General features: G+C 25.0%; 1 protein-coding gene across 1 annotated transcript; it reads left to right on the forward strand.

Moving 5' to 3' along the window:
• The first annotated feature begins 14,904 nt into the window (after window positions 1-14,904).
• LOC145847301 (NADH-quinone oxidoreductase subunit B-like) lies at window positions 14,905-16,125 on the forward strand. The gene has a single exon (XM_082953557.1). It carries the CDS (start codon window positions 14,927-14,929, stop codon window positions 15,680-15,682), a length of 756 nt encoding a protein of 251 aa, XP_082809683.1. The 5' UTR covers window positions 14,905-14,926; the 3' UTR covers window positions 15,683-16,125.
• The last annotated feature ends 1,880 nt before the right edge of the window (window positions 16,126-18,005 follow it).

Consider the following 18,005-nt stretch of genomic DNA (forward strand, 5'->3'; position numbering starts at 1 on the left):
GAATATTATATCCTTAAACATGCTTTTATCATTTATTAAAGGTAAAACAGTAAAACAAATTACATTCAAAAATAGTAGAGAATAATGGTCTAAAAAGTGTTAGATTAATGGCTATTAGACTAAACCAATTGGTGTCTCTTGAGATTAATTTTCCTAGGCTGCAATTTTGTAGGCTACTGTGATTGAAAACTTAAATTAGACTTGTTGTTTTGATTGTTGTTTGTCGCTTATTTTATTATATTTATTCTTTGTTTTTTTTTCATACGTTTGCTTATTTTACTAATTAATTTATTTATAATTAAGTAATTATAAACTGTTAACCTATCTTTAATTAGTTTTGCTTAATTATGAAAATTGGTATTAGCTATATATTTTCTGATGAAACCTCTAACCAAACTGTTTACTAACTTAAAATTTAATTTTAAAATTAGTTGCTAACAAAAGTAATTGATAAGTGTAAGCTAAAATCAAGTTTACTTGTTTGTTTAATAAAATGTTTTTGAATAAATCTCAAATTTATATTTAATAAATAACACTTTAGCATAACTTAGAATTAAAATAAAATCATTAATATGGAACAATAATACATAAATTTTCTTACAGTTGAAAGCGTAAAACAAAAATTTAATTCTGATTCCAACTAAGTTACTTGCTTATTTTTCATGAAAACTAGTATACCAACTCTACACGACGCCTTTAAGAACCTTAAGTAAAAATAAACCAATTCTCTAATTATTGAAATGTCACTATGGAAATTAGAAGTCAAACTGTATAAGCTTGTATTTTGATTAGAAACACTTTGACCTGTTATTTAGAGTTTAAAATTGAGTGGTTGTAAATTCAAAAAAGTTAGAACCAAATATAAGATATCATGAAGATTAAGCATTAAACAACATGCCTGCAAAATTATTGTATAAATTGACAGAACAAGAGTTGACAGCAGTAGAAGTATAAAACTATTTTTTAATATAAAAAATGCAACTTAAAAAAACAAAGTCCAAACAGACACCAATGATCAAACTAGTTTCATTAACTATAATAGCAAATAAGTAGTATGAGCAATCATGCATGGACAGAAATTTTTGTCATTTAACATTGCCAAAAAATATTACATCTTGGCATAGTATTAGTTATGGTGTTTGAAATCAACAAAGTCTTTTTCAACATTCAGTAAGACCTTCTATAAAGAAATAAGTATGAAGTTTGAATAAGTAGCGTTGCTTTGGCTCGAGTATTTTTTTTTTTTGAAAATTTAAATAATATTAAGAAACTTGAAATAATAGGTTCTAAAGTTAGGTTATAAAAAAATAACAAAAATTCTGTTCGAGCCAAAGTTACGCTCGCATTTAAACACAACACCAAAAAAAGGTGAAAAAGCAAATAAAATAAAACTTTAATACAGTGAAAATTTAAATTAACTTTATTAATCGGTTCTTTTTTATCTTATAATTAAATCACTGGATGTTTTAGACGTTTTTGTTCACAAAGTAGATCACAATACAAATGAAAATTAAAAATGTTGCATATTAAATAACCAGTAACTCCATACACTATGTTTTAAAAAATTGGTATACCTTAATATACATGTATATGAGCGTATTTGACACTAAGTATTTATTTAAACTGTATATAATTAAAAACAACAAAAGCCTCTTAGTCCTCATGATTTACTATGTATATTTTAAAAGCCCATTGATAAATACTTAGAACTTAGATCTTTTTATATTAAACATACCGTTTACGTTTTATTTATACATGTGTACTATAAATTAAAAAAATATATGTTTTAAGGTTTTTGTTTCAACTATTTTTACAAAATAAAAAGATAACTATAACAAAACCAAAGATATTTTTGGCTAGTATACTTTAAATTAAAGTCAGTCTAAGCTGGAAAAAGACTGAGACAGCAAAAAAGCTTGTTTTTATAATATTTTTAATGTTAGTTATTTAAATTTAATATTTTTATAAATTTTAAACATGTTTGGGTAAGGTGGATTAGGAATAAAAGTAATAAAAAATAATAATAAAGCTTTAAAAAAATTGCTGACTTAGCTTTTTTTTCAGCTTAAACTGATTTATAAATATACTTTCGTACAGGTATTTTCTAATAAAAAAAAAAGTTATCATTAAATCTAATTGAAATTAATGTCTATAATTGTATGTATTAACTTTAAAAATTAATCAGTCAATAATAAAACTCTAAACAATGATTTTTAAATAGTACACTACAAAAAAAATTAGCTTAACCTACTAATAATTTACAACTTAAGGAATTACATTTAACTTAACAGTGTATAACTTACTTCACTGTAAGTTTTGATTTTATGAACTTTCTTTTAAATGTAGAGTTCAATATTTAAGACAGCCCTACTTTATAATGTATATTGTATACTTTGTAAATATAGACTACTTCTACAAAACTTAATTTAGTTTTTTTTTTATAGCATTAAAAACTCGAGGTCATTAAGCAAAATTTAAGGTTGTGTTTCAGTTCAGAGTTTCAACGTGGCCTGCATATTTTAGTTAAGTAAGCTAATTGCTTTTATCTTTTTGAATTATATTTTGATTAATAACTTATAACATTTTGTTTCTACTATTAGATTTTTTTTTTAAAGTAAGGTATTGCTTAGTAAGCATCAGAGTCAAGCCAAGCTTTATGTAAACCTAGTTGAAAAAAATACACATAAAACACAAAATTAATGAATTTATTCTTTCAAGAACTTATTTTACATACTAAGTTTCGGTCAAAAACCTCGTCAGCGCTTAAATAGATCTAAAAAGATATGTAACAGTCATGGAAAAAAGCATTTAAACAATTAAAAAAAATAAAAATACTCAAAATTTTTACTTAAAAATTAAACAAACTAAATTTAAAAAGCTTAAAAAAACTAAGCATTTAAACAAGTACTAAACAGCTGAGTACTGTATTGTAAGATACTATCAAGATTTAATTTATGGTGAATTATTTCTCCTCTAGTAGTTGAGATCTCTTTATTCGTTTTCTTAAAACTAAAACATATAACACAAAATCAATAGTGAGTACGAATAAAAAAAAAAGATTTTAATTTGAAGCTCAATTTGAAAAAAAATCGATGAAATTTATTTTTTTGACAAAGTTAATTATTTTTAAAGCTTATAATATTTATAACATAGTAGTAAAAAATAATATTTTTTGTTTTTACTTGTAACTGGTAATTTAAATTACTCACTTTGCTGCTACCACATATACTTTGCTAGTTTATAAAGTTATACAAAAAAAAATCTTTAAGGATATAACCATAAAGATATATATATATATATATATATATATAATACTGGTTATGTTTATGGTCTTAAATATGTGGTCTCCAAGTACTAAGCTAAACTACGTGTCTTACTTAATACTTAATAGTATCTTACAATACAGTACTAAACTTACAAATATTGGTCTTACTTAAGGTAACTTATTCCTAAGTTGTAAAACAAAACACACTAAGAGTCGATGTACTTTATTATTAATAAATTAATTACAACAAGTCTTAAAGAAACTTTTTCTGTTTAAATCACTACACAAGTAATAAAAATAGTAAAAAGTATAAATACTAACAGTTTTACTTTAGACAAACTAATTAGTTTTTTGATCTAGAAACTAGATACTGAATATTCTTAAACTCATAGCTCTTAACTAGATGTTGAATTTATCTTGATTATTCGTTGATCACACGAACTTCATCGTAACTTAAGACGGCACACGGCACGCAGAAAAATTTAACTAATGTGTATTTGAAAGACAACGCCGATATTTACGCATCGGAAAAAAATTATTTCCTTCGAAAAAACAGCAGTCGGAAAAATTGTTTTGAGAAAGCTTAGTGTATGTTTTTATTTTTACAAAAAATCCTCTATTTATTCACACACTTAGAAACTATAAAATTAAATGTTGATTTAGTTACAAGGATATATTTTTTTTTAGATTTCAAAAAAGTATATCTTTAAAATAAATGCATTTAAACGTATTGCACGCAGGACAAAATTGCCATAGTTTGAGTAAATCAAGTTGTTAAAATGGAATTGTCGTGCTTTCTTTCTTACACTTTTAATTACAAATATACAAATAAATAAAACACTAATAACATATATTACACAAATAATTTTAATAAGTAAATATGACAAGTATAAAAAGTTTAAGACAGCTAGATTAAAGTAAGGTTCATTTATATTAGCTGTGCTCTTACTCGCGTCGGCTACATATTTAGGTCTTTTCTGGTTGGCTGATATTTTAATTATTTGTATTTTAAGTTTTAAGTAATAAAACTTTTTTTTTGACACACTTGTTATATATTTGGGTAAGGTTGGATAGGGATAATAAGGGTATAGATGTTCTTAATCTTAATACTCTGCTGTATTATTACTTTGAATTTGTTTAAATTTGCATATTGTTATGAATGAAAACATTTCCAAAAACTTACAACTGCAGAAGACCCCTCTTAATTTGCTTATAAGCTAAGATTGTGAAAAAATACAAATAAGTTGTTAGCCTGAAATTGTCAATTACGGTTTACAAGTAATTTCTAATCCGCGATCATTTTTAGTCCAATTATTTCTAACTCGATCACTTCTAACCCAATCATTTCTAACCCGGTTACTTCTAACCTAATCACTTCTAACCTGATCATTTCTAACCCGATTATATTTAATCCAATCTGCCCCGATCATAAAAAGTTATTGTTTTTTTAGAGTTAGTATTAACTCTGTTTATTCTAAAAGCAACCTAATATTAGCGTTGTTCTTGTATTTAAATATAGCTTACTTTATTTAACCAAAATTTGACGTTTATAAAGTTTTGATTAAAATAAATTTTCTATAATTTTTTTATTTTAACTTATTATAAATTCAAATTATTTGGTTTTTTCTTCATATCAATCTGCAAAAATTGATTTTTTTTTAGTTTTAGTAAGATCTAATGGTTGCAATAATTAGTTTTAAAAATATGCTTTTTTAAAATTTTAAAGTAAGCTTTCATAACTAAATTTAATTTAATATTATTCAAAATTTAAAATTAATCGTTTGTTTATAAAGACCCTAGCGAAAAAAATTCACTGGAATATTGGTTAATAACAACAAATTTAAACAGTACTCTTTGTTTATTAAACTAGCACATGTTTCTATTAAATTTATTTTAGCTGTTTCATTTAGCTATAAAGTCTTATGAAAAAATTACTTTGAAAACAAAGATCGAAATTCTATTTTGTATTGAAATTTTTAAATCAAAAAAGGTGTTTCAAATTTCCTCTTATTTTAGAATGATTGTCGTTTAGCAAATCTTGTATAATCAAAAAAAGTCCGAATTAAGCAGTTTGATATAAAAATATTCAAAATAAGGAAACTAATTTAAAACAATAACAAGTCAAAATAAAATCAATATTAAAAATATATTCAAAGTAAAAAATATTAGTACTTATTTTTTTCAGATAAAATTAACTTAAATTTTAATAAGATAACAGTTTGGAAAAGTTTAGTTTGCTTTTAAAACAAATATTTCCTTAAAAAATCTAAAAGTTAAGAAGTTTTTACTGGTTGAACTAGAAATTACCAGGTTAGATATGATAGGTTAGATCGAGTTAGAAGTTAATGAGTTAAAAAAGGTCGGGTTAGAAATGATCGGGTCAGAAATGATTGGGTTAGAAGTGATTGGGTTAGAAATGATTGGGGTAGAAATAATTGGTGAGAAATAATCGGCTCCCATCAGGTACATACTTATTTAATGTGTTGGAATGGAACTCAAAGTTTTAATTGTCGTAAATTCTAAGTTTTTTCCCATCTTTTTTATTATAGAAACTTTAAAATTTAGCTAGATCAGGGGTCAGCAGGCTTTTGTAACTCGCGAGCCAATGTTCTTACAAAAAGTTTGAATATAAACAACAAACGATAACTTGTAATAATTAATATAAAAGTACTGTTTTAAACCAAAAATATGAAAAAATAAGCAGTAATAAGGCATTAATAAAAAGTATTTATTAATTCAAGAGCCTAATTCTAAGGTTTTATTCCAAAACCTTTCAGTTTTACGGTTTAAAAAAGTTCGTTTCTAGCTAAAAAAAACTTCGCAGGGCCTTAGATTTTGGCTTTGAGGGACGCAGTTTGCTAATTCCTGAGCTAAATCATCTGACTCAAACGTGCGTACTGTGTAATTTTTTTTCATAATATTTAACTTATATTCAGGTGTTAACTGTAAACGGTTAGAGTTTAGAATCTATAACTTTTCTTAAGTATTATTGCTAACATTCTTGATTAAGCTTTAAAAATATAAATTTAGAGCAATCATGTTAGGTTTAATTCAGTGGTTAAGTTAAGAACTAAAATTAAGTTTGAAGTGAACCTTATTCTTTCGAATAAATTATATTTCTGCATATTTTTCAGCATTTCATAAAGTTCTAACTTGTAAATTAGACTTGACTTGACACCTACCTTACACATGTTTATTTAAATTTAAGTACATTCTAAGTTTATTTTAAGCATTCTTGCAATAAAGACCTTGAATAGTTAATTAAAGTACTATCATTTGAATTAGGTAGTTTTAGTCTTAAAGGGTAAACAACTAAGCAAAATCTGAAAAATGCTATTGCAAAAAAAGTTGTAAAGTCATAATTTCTTACTCATCAGGATTATAAGAAACACTTATGAAATTGTTTCACAGTGTTATTGATTTGAACTTACACACAATAGATTTAAAAAATATTTTTCAGTTTTAAATTGAAATAATACCTCTATGCTATTTTAAACACAAAATTAAGCAAGATTTGTGGCCATTGCTTCAATTAAAATGTATCTTAATGACAACTTTGAGAATTTTCTGAGAAAAACCTAGTAAGTTTTGAACTAAGTGGCCAACCTATATACCAAAAATTTGCAGAAAAGTTTATATTACTAAACTATTAATTATACACATGTAAACTTTTTATCAGATGATAGTTACTTTGTAATTAGGGTGTAGTTTTGAAAATATTAGAGTCTAGGTATCTCATAAACACTAAACTTTTTAACTTAAACTTTGGATGCTTTAAAATAAAGGTTAACAATACAGGGTTGATAAAAAACTTGGAATTCTGGAATTTGACATTTTAGGCTAAAAAAAAACCAGGAAAAACCCGAAATTTCAAAAAAAAAAATCTCGAATTTTAAACAAAAATCACTAAAAAACCTGGATTTACTGAAAAAAATTTAACATGTAAAGTGATAAAATTTCAATTAAAAAAATATATGAACAGCTTTTTTCCGGTGCATAACTTACTAAAAATATATAACAGAGTGCATTTCATTTTGTTTAAATTTATTTAAGTACTTTCAAATAGGACTCGTCAGAAATTGTTTCCTACTGGATTGCAATGAATACAAATTGAAATAAAATTATACTGCAGTTAAAGTTTTAAGATATAAAATGACGTAATAATCAAAAGTTTAAAATTAAATAAGTTCTAATGCTAAACAAGTTTGGTATACTAATAAAACTCGGTAGAATTAAAACAATCTAAATAAAGAAGCGATAAAAATTTTAAATTAAAACTATGCTTAAAAATAAAATTTAACAAGAAACTAATTACTCTAAAATTACTAATATAAGGATTTAAAAGTATAGTTTGGTAAACGAACTTTTTCTGCTTACATAAACTGGGCCTTAAAGATTGAATACATAAGGCTTCCAGAATATGCAATTTTTAGTAAAAAAATATATATAAGTAATTTTTTTTTGGTATAACTAAAAAAATTTATTGATATTAAAAAACACATTTATAGTAGCTTAACAGTATCCTTTCATTGTTGTTATACTTTTTTAGACATTTTTTAGGTTAAACTTAAATTTACACTAAAAATAGATCAAAAATTTAAAATCTGGAAGAAATTTCTCAAAAACCTTTAGCAATGCTGTCTATATTAAAATATGAATTTTTATAACTATGTTCAGTAACCTCCGAAGTAGTTATTTATTTAACTGAAAACTTTTTTTTTTCATTGCATTATAATTAAAGAGTGTATACATAAAAAAAGGTTGATAAAATACCTAGGATCATGTAAAACCTGACTTTTGTAATAAATGCCTAAACAATCCAAAAAAGCCTAAAATTTTAAACAATTTAACATGTAAAATCATAAAATTTATATTAGTTACAAAAATCTATCATAATCAATATTTTTTCTTTTAGTTTCATTAAACATTTTTTATCACAAAACACTTTGATAAGCGTTACAGTATGTTTTCTATCTTTTTATAGTATTTACCTTAAACATAACTTTATGCTTAAAATTAACTTAAAAAAAGTTTTCTTTAAAAACCTAGAAGAAGTTCTGGAAAACTTTAAAAAACACTTTGGCAAACATGTTTAAATTTAAAAACTGAAAAAACGTCTTTAAAAACTATGTATATGATTTTTATAGTTTTAAATGCAGATACAGTGCTTATTCACTTATCCGGACACGTTGGGCAAGATTTTCTGTAAACATGTCCGGATAACTAAAATTCCTGATAAGTATGAAAAATAATTTCTCATGTAATAATATAACTGCTGCATATAATGCAATGCATAATGAAAGTGTTATGGAAAAAAAATACATAGTAATTGTGAGTAATATAGAATAAAATGATAAATAATAAAAGCTAAATTTTAGGTTAATTAATTTATTTTTTAAGGTAGAAAAACATCAGACTTATCAACCCTCTGCAACAATATACGTTTTTTGAGGGTCAAGCAAGTAAAGTTCATCAATTGTAATTCCACCTGCCCTTACTATTAATTAAAAAAAAAATTGTTTAAGATAAAATATAAATTTAGTTAATCTTTTAAAACAAAAAATAGTGTAAACTTATCTCTCTGAATGAAAAATAAAACTTTTTAAACAAAGAAAAAAAAAACATAAAGAAAAACAATAAACTTTGACTAAGTTTGCAGTCAGTTTAACGGAAACACATCACTTCTAACAAACAAGTTTTTATTGTAAGTTTTGCTAAAGTAGTTTTTTCGATTTTTTCAGCATAAAACTTACATAATTTATAAAATCACTTAGATTTTTCTTACAGCATGAAAGCTTAAATATTTGTATTATACAAAATTGATAGTGTTTAATATTCAGAAGTTTTTTAATTTTCTTCTGATCAAAACTGTCCGAATAAGTGAATTCCGGATAAGTGAGTGTCCGGATAAGTGAATAACTACTATCATAAAAAAAAAGTGTTTTTTGATCAAAACTCTACTTTCATCAGAACCACATCATACAGTCAGGCAAAATCAGTTGTTTCTAAAACGTTTGATAAATTTCATGTGAAGTGCTTAAAACTTTGTGAAATATTAAAAGAAATAAGAGATAGTTTTATTTTTTGAGTAATTTATTGAAATGCACAATTCTTCTTAATAACAATTTAATTAAAAAGCCTTACTAAATTAAAGACAATATTGGCAAAATCTTAGGATTTGTAAGCACAAATTCTTAAAAACTACTGAGATTCTAAAAGAAGTTTGAAAATCAGTTTGTTTTTTGAAAAGATTATTAAGTTATGAAAATTTCTTATTAAGCATTTGATCTTCAAAGTTTTTTGTTTTTGTGTTTTGTCACTACAGTTGCTAGAATTTTTTTAAATTTCATAAAGAAATCAGAAAATCAGTTTATTTTGAATTATATAAATTTTAAACTTTTATCTAAATAAAAGTTAGTTTTTGTAGCCCAGCACTCTGTAAGCTAGCACACTGAATTTAGAATGTTATGTAAGGTATTCAGGTTACATGGTTGCTCAAGTTTAGGCTACTAGTTCTTAGGATATTTTCCATGGGTCATATCATATTAAATAGTTTAAAATTGAAAAAAAATGCTAAAAAATCCTATAATATTCAAAAAAACAAATTAAAAGTAGTTTTACAGTAACTTTTAATGTAGTTATACTATTTAAGTTAGTTTTTACTTTAATTTTAGTTTTATAAAAAACAAAACAAAAACTTTTTCTTTAACAAACCTGAAAGGAATTCAAAAAAAATAGAAAAAAATCTTCAAAAAACCTATGGCGACCCTTTAAGAAACAATTAGATTGAATTTTTGGATAAGAGCTTTCTTTTTACAAAAATTAACATTGACTTTGTATAAAAGTTTATTAGTCAGTTTTTATAGAATAAGAAAAGTAATTTAAGTTTCAAGAATTAGTCACTTCTGCATGGTGGCCACTAAACCTCAAAACCTGGAATTTGAAAATCTAGTCTAGAAAAACCTTGAATTTTGATCAAAAATCACTAAAAATCCTGTTATTTAAAACAATTTTTACATGTTGAGTAGTAAAATTTTGATTTGACAAGAAATATCTATCATATAGATAAAAAATTTTGTCTTCATCAATTTTTTTATTAAAAAGCACATTCAAAGTAGTTTTACAGTATCTTTTTAATGTTGTTATACTATTTAACATAATTTTTAACTTTAAAGTTAACTTTAAACTATAAATAGACAAAAAACATGTACTTTTAAAAACCTGTAATAAATTTCTCAAAAACCAATGGCCACCCTACTTTTGTAAAAAGTTTCTGAGACAAAGGTAGTAATAAAATTTTACTGTCAATTTACTTAAGAAATTAACAAAAATAAATATTTTTCATTTTTCAAGCTATTGACCTCAAGTTCTCAGGAGTGGTTCCAAAAGAAATAATCAGATTGTAAGAATGTATAAAAAAATCCTAAGACCAAAAAAGGAAATCATACAAAAAAAATTACAAAAAAAAAATTACTCAAAATTTTCTAAATTCTCACAATATGGTTGTTATTGTTAAGTTGGAGCTATACTAAATAAGCTTGAGAGTAGATTGATTTAAAACTATAGTAGGAGATAGATATTTGATGAAGCAGTCTTTATACTCCTTTTGCTCATCCATAAGGATCTAATTGAACTCTCTGACTTTGTCCCCTCATACATTCTTACAAGCTTACAAATTTTATTTTAAATGTATTAGTAAAAAGCAACTATTAGCTAAGCTTAAAATCTTTAAAGTAAGATCAATATGAAAAAAAAAGATTTACCTCCCTTTTCCCTTAAATTTTAAAAACATATAATTTAAATTAATTTATTTTTAAAGTTCAAATATATATTTTTAAATTTCATATTTAGAAATTTGCAGCTTAAATTAGTAAATTAAAAATTATTACAGCTAAAATAGTTATGAATCTTAAATTAGTAAATTAAAAAGTAAAGCTTCATAATTATGTTAGCTGTAATTCACTTGCTTGCTAGACCATAATGTCTATTGTTGAAGACAAAAGAGTGAGTTCTGATGTAAAAATAATGGTTACATGATAATTCAAATTCAGACATCTCAAGTTCCAAAAATTCAAATTAAAAAAAAAATATACAAGACTATATCTTAATAACTAATATAAATTTGAAAAAAATGAAAAATACATATGTAGATTCTATTAGTATCTACAAGCCACTTTTTTATTTTTTGCAAAATCTATTTTTTTGTTCATTAAATTATTTTGAAAATAAATTATGGCTTTGCCAAAAAGCATTGTCTAAAGTAAAAATAAAATGAGTAGTTATCTTTTATTTATCTTCTATTGCAAATGGTATTTAAAATCTATTTACAAACTTCATAAATTAGTAAAGGTATTTTTTGTTTTGACATTTTGACAAAGTAAGTAAGCATTTTGTAATACCAAATACAGTAACCTAACTTAATATGTTTTCACAGCTGTAATAAAAAAAATTAAAGTAAGTTTAACTGAAACGATAATAAAAGGAAAAGTGAGACCTTTATTTGGATTTAATAAAGTATGCAAATTTTTTTTGTGAATAAATAGTATGAAGATGTAAACCAAGTATTTAAAATTACTTTAAATTCAATAATGTTTTCTCTTTGTTATTTTAATATTTGTCATGTGATTTCGTTTTATTTATTTTAAAGCATACCATCTTCCTTGATTTCTCTTGATAACTGCAATATTACAAAAAAAACATTTCATTTTCTGATTCCAGTTATTTACGACGGTTTTTATTAATTTTGAGAAACTAAAGGTAAGATTAAGTGTTTTAAAATCAAAACGGTGTATGATATTTAATCATATAATAGTAATCTACTTAAATGCTGCTCCTGCTCTTGTTAACAGTATTTATTGCTTTTGTTAATTGCTTTTCATTGTGTTATTGTACAGTGTACAATGTACATACTATAAACTATATAAAAAATGTTCACAATTTTTTATTATTTTAACTTTATTTTATTAAAGTTTTTATAAAGTTTATGACAAAGGAAGTAAAAACAATTAATTAAAAACTTCTATTTAAAGTAGGTGAACAATGAATATTAGTAGTAGCTTAAGTCAGTATTTCTCCAAGTTTAAAAAATTACTACATTGCATATAGTTAAAGGAAAATCTTGTGCACACTGATAAGTAAATGTATATCTTACAAAAGTATTGATAAACATATTAACTTTTTTTGTTTGAAAAAAATTTGACATTTATTTGTGCAAAATAAGGTAATAAATTGTGATAAAAATATGCTATAAAAAGATCTATGGCCTTCTATCGAAAATCATTTATGTGAAAAAAAGTTTTCTTGATTTTTCCAGGTTTATTTTTGAAGTCTCAATTTAATCCTGAAAAAGTATCATATCTCCAACTAAATAATAAATTTTTGATATTTCAATAGCTGTAATTACTACATAATATTTATGAATTTAATGATAAGCTTGCAAAAAAACAAAATAAGATTTTATTGTTTACTTAATAGCAAAGTATGGGTCTACCACGATTTTAAAAGTTAATTTTATTTTGTTAAGTTTTATTTTACCTATAAGACACTTTTTACTGCTTAAAAACATCATCTGGTTCCAGTTGAACCTAAATTTTGATTAAAAGATCTAGATCCAGCAAATCTCAATTTAAAAATAAGCTTAGCTGATCAGGATCTTTAAATCAAAATTTAGGTCCAACATAAACCAGATAGAATCTTAAATCTTATATAATTTATGTCTGATTAAACAGTTCATGTACTTAAAAATAAAAGAAGTTTTATTTATAATTTTTTTTATAGTAAACATTTTTTTAAAATTTTTGCGGTTAGTTGACTTGCATTGATACTAATTTGTATTTTAAGTCTATACCATAGTTTAAAACTACTAATTGTTAAAGCAGATAAGTCAATACTTAAATTTAATAAAGTTTAAATTTTCTAATTTTATTTTATTAAAGTGTGTATGTATTTTTGAAATTTTTTTCTGACATAACCCAAGAACTTAAGGTTTTCATTATAACATTTTATAATTAAACTAGTAACTTTTACTTTTTTTATGAAAATATCTTGTAGATGTTTTATAAATTATTGTAAGCCAAATACTATTGTCAAAGCTTTTAAGTTTACTATTAAGAAAGTTAATAAATTTCAAATAAAAATGCAAATAGTTTCATTTTAAATTAAATTTATTATTTACAAACTAAATTGAGCACTGACATAGTACTTAAAGTATAATATTTTATATTGTTTTTATTAGTTGTATATATTTTTTGAGGTATGAAGGTGTTTTATAAACAATGCATGTTTACTTTTTGTTTTAATGTTTCAATTTAGTTTAAAAAAAGTGCTTTTTGTTTTTTTAATATTTAAGTCTTCAGTATAAAGCTAAAATCAGTCATATATAAATAAAAAGAAAACTTTATAACAACAAATTTATTCTTTTGTTATTTTTCTTATAAAATTAAATATTTGTAGTGCATGAAACTGACTAAAAGCTTTTGTTTTTAAGGAACAGTTTTATAAGTACATATTGTATGTTTAAAAATAGTAGAAGATAACTTATATAAATTTTTATTTTAATCTACACTGAAACTTTGTAGATTGATTTTAAATGTTTATAACTTAAAAAGTTTGAGAAAACCCACTTTAATAATATTTAAGTTTATTAATACTTTATTTCAAAATCTTAAAAGTCGCAATTAAGTAAGTTTTATAGTTAAAAAAATAGTTATTTTCACAATATGTTATTAATTTGTTTCACTGTATTTGAATAACTGTTGTTTTTGTTTAGAAAGTCATTTAATTATAATTTTTATTTGAAAGTTTTTTTCCGTTAAATATGTGTAAGAATAAACCTACTTTAATATTTTCTACGTAGCACATTTTATTATTTTTGAAGTCATATTAATGATGTGTTTTTATTTAGAATTATAAGGCTTTCTATTTAAACTAAAATTTATTTTTAATATTTTTATGTTTTTCAAATGTTTATAGAAACTTTTGTTTAAAAAGATAAAAACTTAAAGAAATTTCAATATAAAATAGTAATATTTAAACTGTTTACAGAATGATAATGTTTTTTTTTTCGAACAGTTCTTGATTGTTTTCCAAGTATATCGATTTTCTAACTTTAAAATTCTAACTGCAAAACAATTTAAATTGATTTTTTTGTTACAAATATATTTAAATGTGCTTTTAATTTGGTTTTAAGTACACAGGAGTTTTAAGTGAGATTTATTAGTTTCATCTGTTTTTAGAAACTTGTGGTGAAAAAGTATTCTGAAATTTTAGTATTTTTTATGAATTAAAGCTATACAAAATGTCAGTTTTCAGTAAACTTTTCAAGCAACAAAAATATAAAACATGATGTATTTAATTTTTATTAACTTTATATACTTTTAAGATGTGTTAGACCAAGTATACAATTTCAATCCCTACTTGATTTGTTTTCAGAGTATATTAAAATTGTTCATTCTGTAAAATGCACTCATTGTTTAAATTATAAAATCTGAAATATAATATGTAACCTAATGTATGTATATATATATTAAAGGTAAAATTAATCCATGATATTATGTGATAACCAACACTCAGTTTTCTTACAAAGTATTTTATTAAAATTAATCAATTTATAACAATAGAATAGCTTAAAGTTAGTTCAATAATTTTTCAGATAGTTTCATAATGTTGTTATCTAAAATAATACCAAAGTCGAACGGCTTGATCTCCAAGCTGCCGTGCCAGCTCACCACCTCCTTCGTGCACACCACTTCGTCCAACCACAAGGACGGTGAGATGGTGGGCAAGGAGCCCGCTCAGGCGTACCAGCCGCTGCGCCAGGAGATCCAGAATATCAGGAACGCGCCCAACAAGAGCGAGTACATGCTGCACAGGGTGGACGACATCGTCAACTACATGAAGAGCTCCAGCATATGGCCCATGACCTTCGGGCTGGCCTGCTGCGCCGTCGAGATGATGCAATTCGCCGCCCCGAGGTACGACATGGACCGATTCGGGGTCGTATTCAGGGCCAGCCCCCGCCAGAGCGACCTGATGATTGTGGCCGGCACGCTCACCAACAAAATGGCGCCTGCATTGAGGCTGGTCTACGACCAGATGCCCAGCCCCAAGTGGGTGCTGTCCATGGGCAGCTGCGCCAACGGCGGCGGCTATTACCACTACTCTTACTCTGTGGTGAGGGGCTGCGACCGAATTGTCCCCGTGGACATCTACGTGCCCGGGTGCCCCCCGACAGCCGAGGCTTTGTTGTACGGCGTGTTGCAGCTGCAGAAGAAGATCAGAAGGGAGAGGATGTCGTCGTTCTGGTACAGAGAGAAGTCGCCGCACATCGCGCCCAGGTTCGGCGGGGAGAGGGAGGGAGTTCCCCCGAGCGCTCCGATATTGCCCCCGCGCACCGAACTGAAGCAAGTTTCTGCTTGATTCACTAGTATGTTATTTACTTTATATTTCATTGTTTTTTGCTTGGTTGGTGAATTTTAAATCTTGTCAAAGCAAGCTTGAACTAGTTATTCTTATAAAGACTCAAAAATTAAATAATATATTTAGACGTAAATTTTGTTTAGCTACTTCTTAAAAGAACAAATACTAACAAAAGGAGTATTTTTATTGTTTAAACATGTTTTCAAATTAATAAGTTTTTATCAAAGCTTGTTGTACTAAGTAAAATGTATTGTTCGAATTGAATCCAAAGTATAAAATAAAGTATTAGTTTTATGTTTAAAAAAAAAATTTAAACTATTTATATATATAAACAAGTTTTTGGATCTGTAAGTGTACTACTTGTTTAAAGTAAGAAATATATTACAAATTAGACTTTAGTAAAAAGTTCTAGTTTTAAATTTTCTGAAAATAAAATTGTGTTTGATTTAGTATAACTAAATAAAAAAACTACTATATATTAAAACAACAATAATAATCAGTTTGTATTTTTAAAATTTAATTCTGGAAACATTGAAACATAGTATTATTCATTTGAAAATCTTTAAACTTTTAATTTTTTTAAATATCTTCTTAAAAAGTACAACTTTACAATTAAAGTAATCAGTTGTATTACTTGTCCTGTGATAAATAGATAGCAAAACAAGTAGTCCTATTCTTATAATTGTCGACTGATTATATATACCAGTTGTAAACAGAAGATAAATTGGTTAAGTTCAATATAATTCTCATTTTTTTGGTTTTATCTAAGGAATATATTTTAAGTACAAAAGTTTTAGTTACATATTTCTTTGACTTTTTAAACAAAATAAAGATGGATGAATTAAACAACTATGAATTTAATGCATATAGATTGTAACTTACAAGTTCTATAAAAAGTTTTATTGTATGTTATGTTTTGTTTTTCAAATTCAGGCTAAAAGCAAACTAAGAAACAATGAAAGCTTACATTAATAACAATAGTTTTATACTTTAAAATTTATTTCTTACTTGTATAAACAATTAATGTGTCAGTAAAACATTTTGAAGTTTGTTCAGATGACGAAAATATATAATAAACCAACGATCATAAATTGAATGATCATTTGTTTTTAAACACAGTTGTAAAGATCATGCTCATAATTATATAATCTGAAAGTATTCAATAATAAAATTGTTAAGATTAAAACTAGTATCTCGTTTATTGAAGAAAAAGCGTTCGAAAAATTTGGTCCTACGTGGTGTACGAAAAATCTTTCGATAATGGAGTCAAGCACAATGGATACTTTTCAGACGTATTTCAGGCGATTAGTTGTACTATTGTACTATGATTATAATTACGTTACAACCGTGCAAACCAGATATTTTTTATTAACTATTAAATAATTTGTTGGAAGGTTGAAGCATTAACCTTAACAATTGATACCATTATTTTTGATACTAAACTGTTGAAAAAGGTTTTAATTAGTCATAAACAAGACCTTTTTTTTTAAATACATCCGAAAATTATATTGCGTCAACAATTATTTTCAAAAAAAAAATCAATGATCATATTTTATATCAGGGTGGGTGTGGTGAAATTTTAAAATAATAACTTTGTAGTAGAGCTTATGCGAATTAGCATTGCGTATTATATATAAAGACTGCACAGAAAAACTTTCAGTTACCAAACTCAGCTATAGCCTTCTATATGTTTTACTGTAAAGGTAATTTTGTCTAGGCTAAAAAAAATTAAAAAGTTTCATTTTTACAAATGAAGTTTATTTTTTAGAATTTTACTTGAGCTCTACTAAGTTTCATTTTACAGATTTTTTTGAAATAAGCTTATTATTTAAGAAATGAGAAAAAACAACAATTTAGTGTATTTAAAATAAAAAACAACCTGCTGTAAAATTAGTTCAGTAAAGATAAGCTTTGTATCATCACTACGCAGAAAAGACAAATTTTTAAGGTTCTGATACTTTTGAAGAATTTCAGAAGTTACAATTAAATTGACACCTTTCCATCAAATTGTTGTCACATTTTACTTTTTTGATTTATAACACAAATGAGCAAGATAGTTTTGAAAATTTCTTGTGTACTCGTTTTAGCTCGTCGTTCTCAGTTCTGCTGATTTTCGCTTATTCTATCCATTTTAATTCTTTGAAAATACAACAAGTTAGATTTGATTGTTTTTTTTAATGAAATAGGATAGCTTCTTCAAGCTTTTTTTCATATTATTCTCAGAATTTTTAAGCCGAATTTTGAAGTTATTGTAGTTTTGGCTAAGTCTAATTCTTTACCTACAACAGTGACTTGTGAAAATCTAGTAGCTTTTCAAAGTCAT

Source organism: Thalia democratica, chromosome 1 (genome assembly GCF_965202585.1).
Source record: "Thalia democratica chromosome 1, ktThaDemo2.hap1.1, whole genome shotgun sequence".
Taxonomy (NCBI): domain Eukaryota; kingdom Metazoa; phylum Chordata; class Thaliacea; order Salpida; family Salpidae; genus Thalia; species Thalia democratica.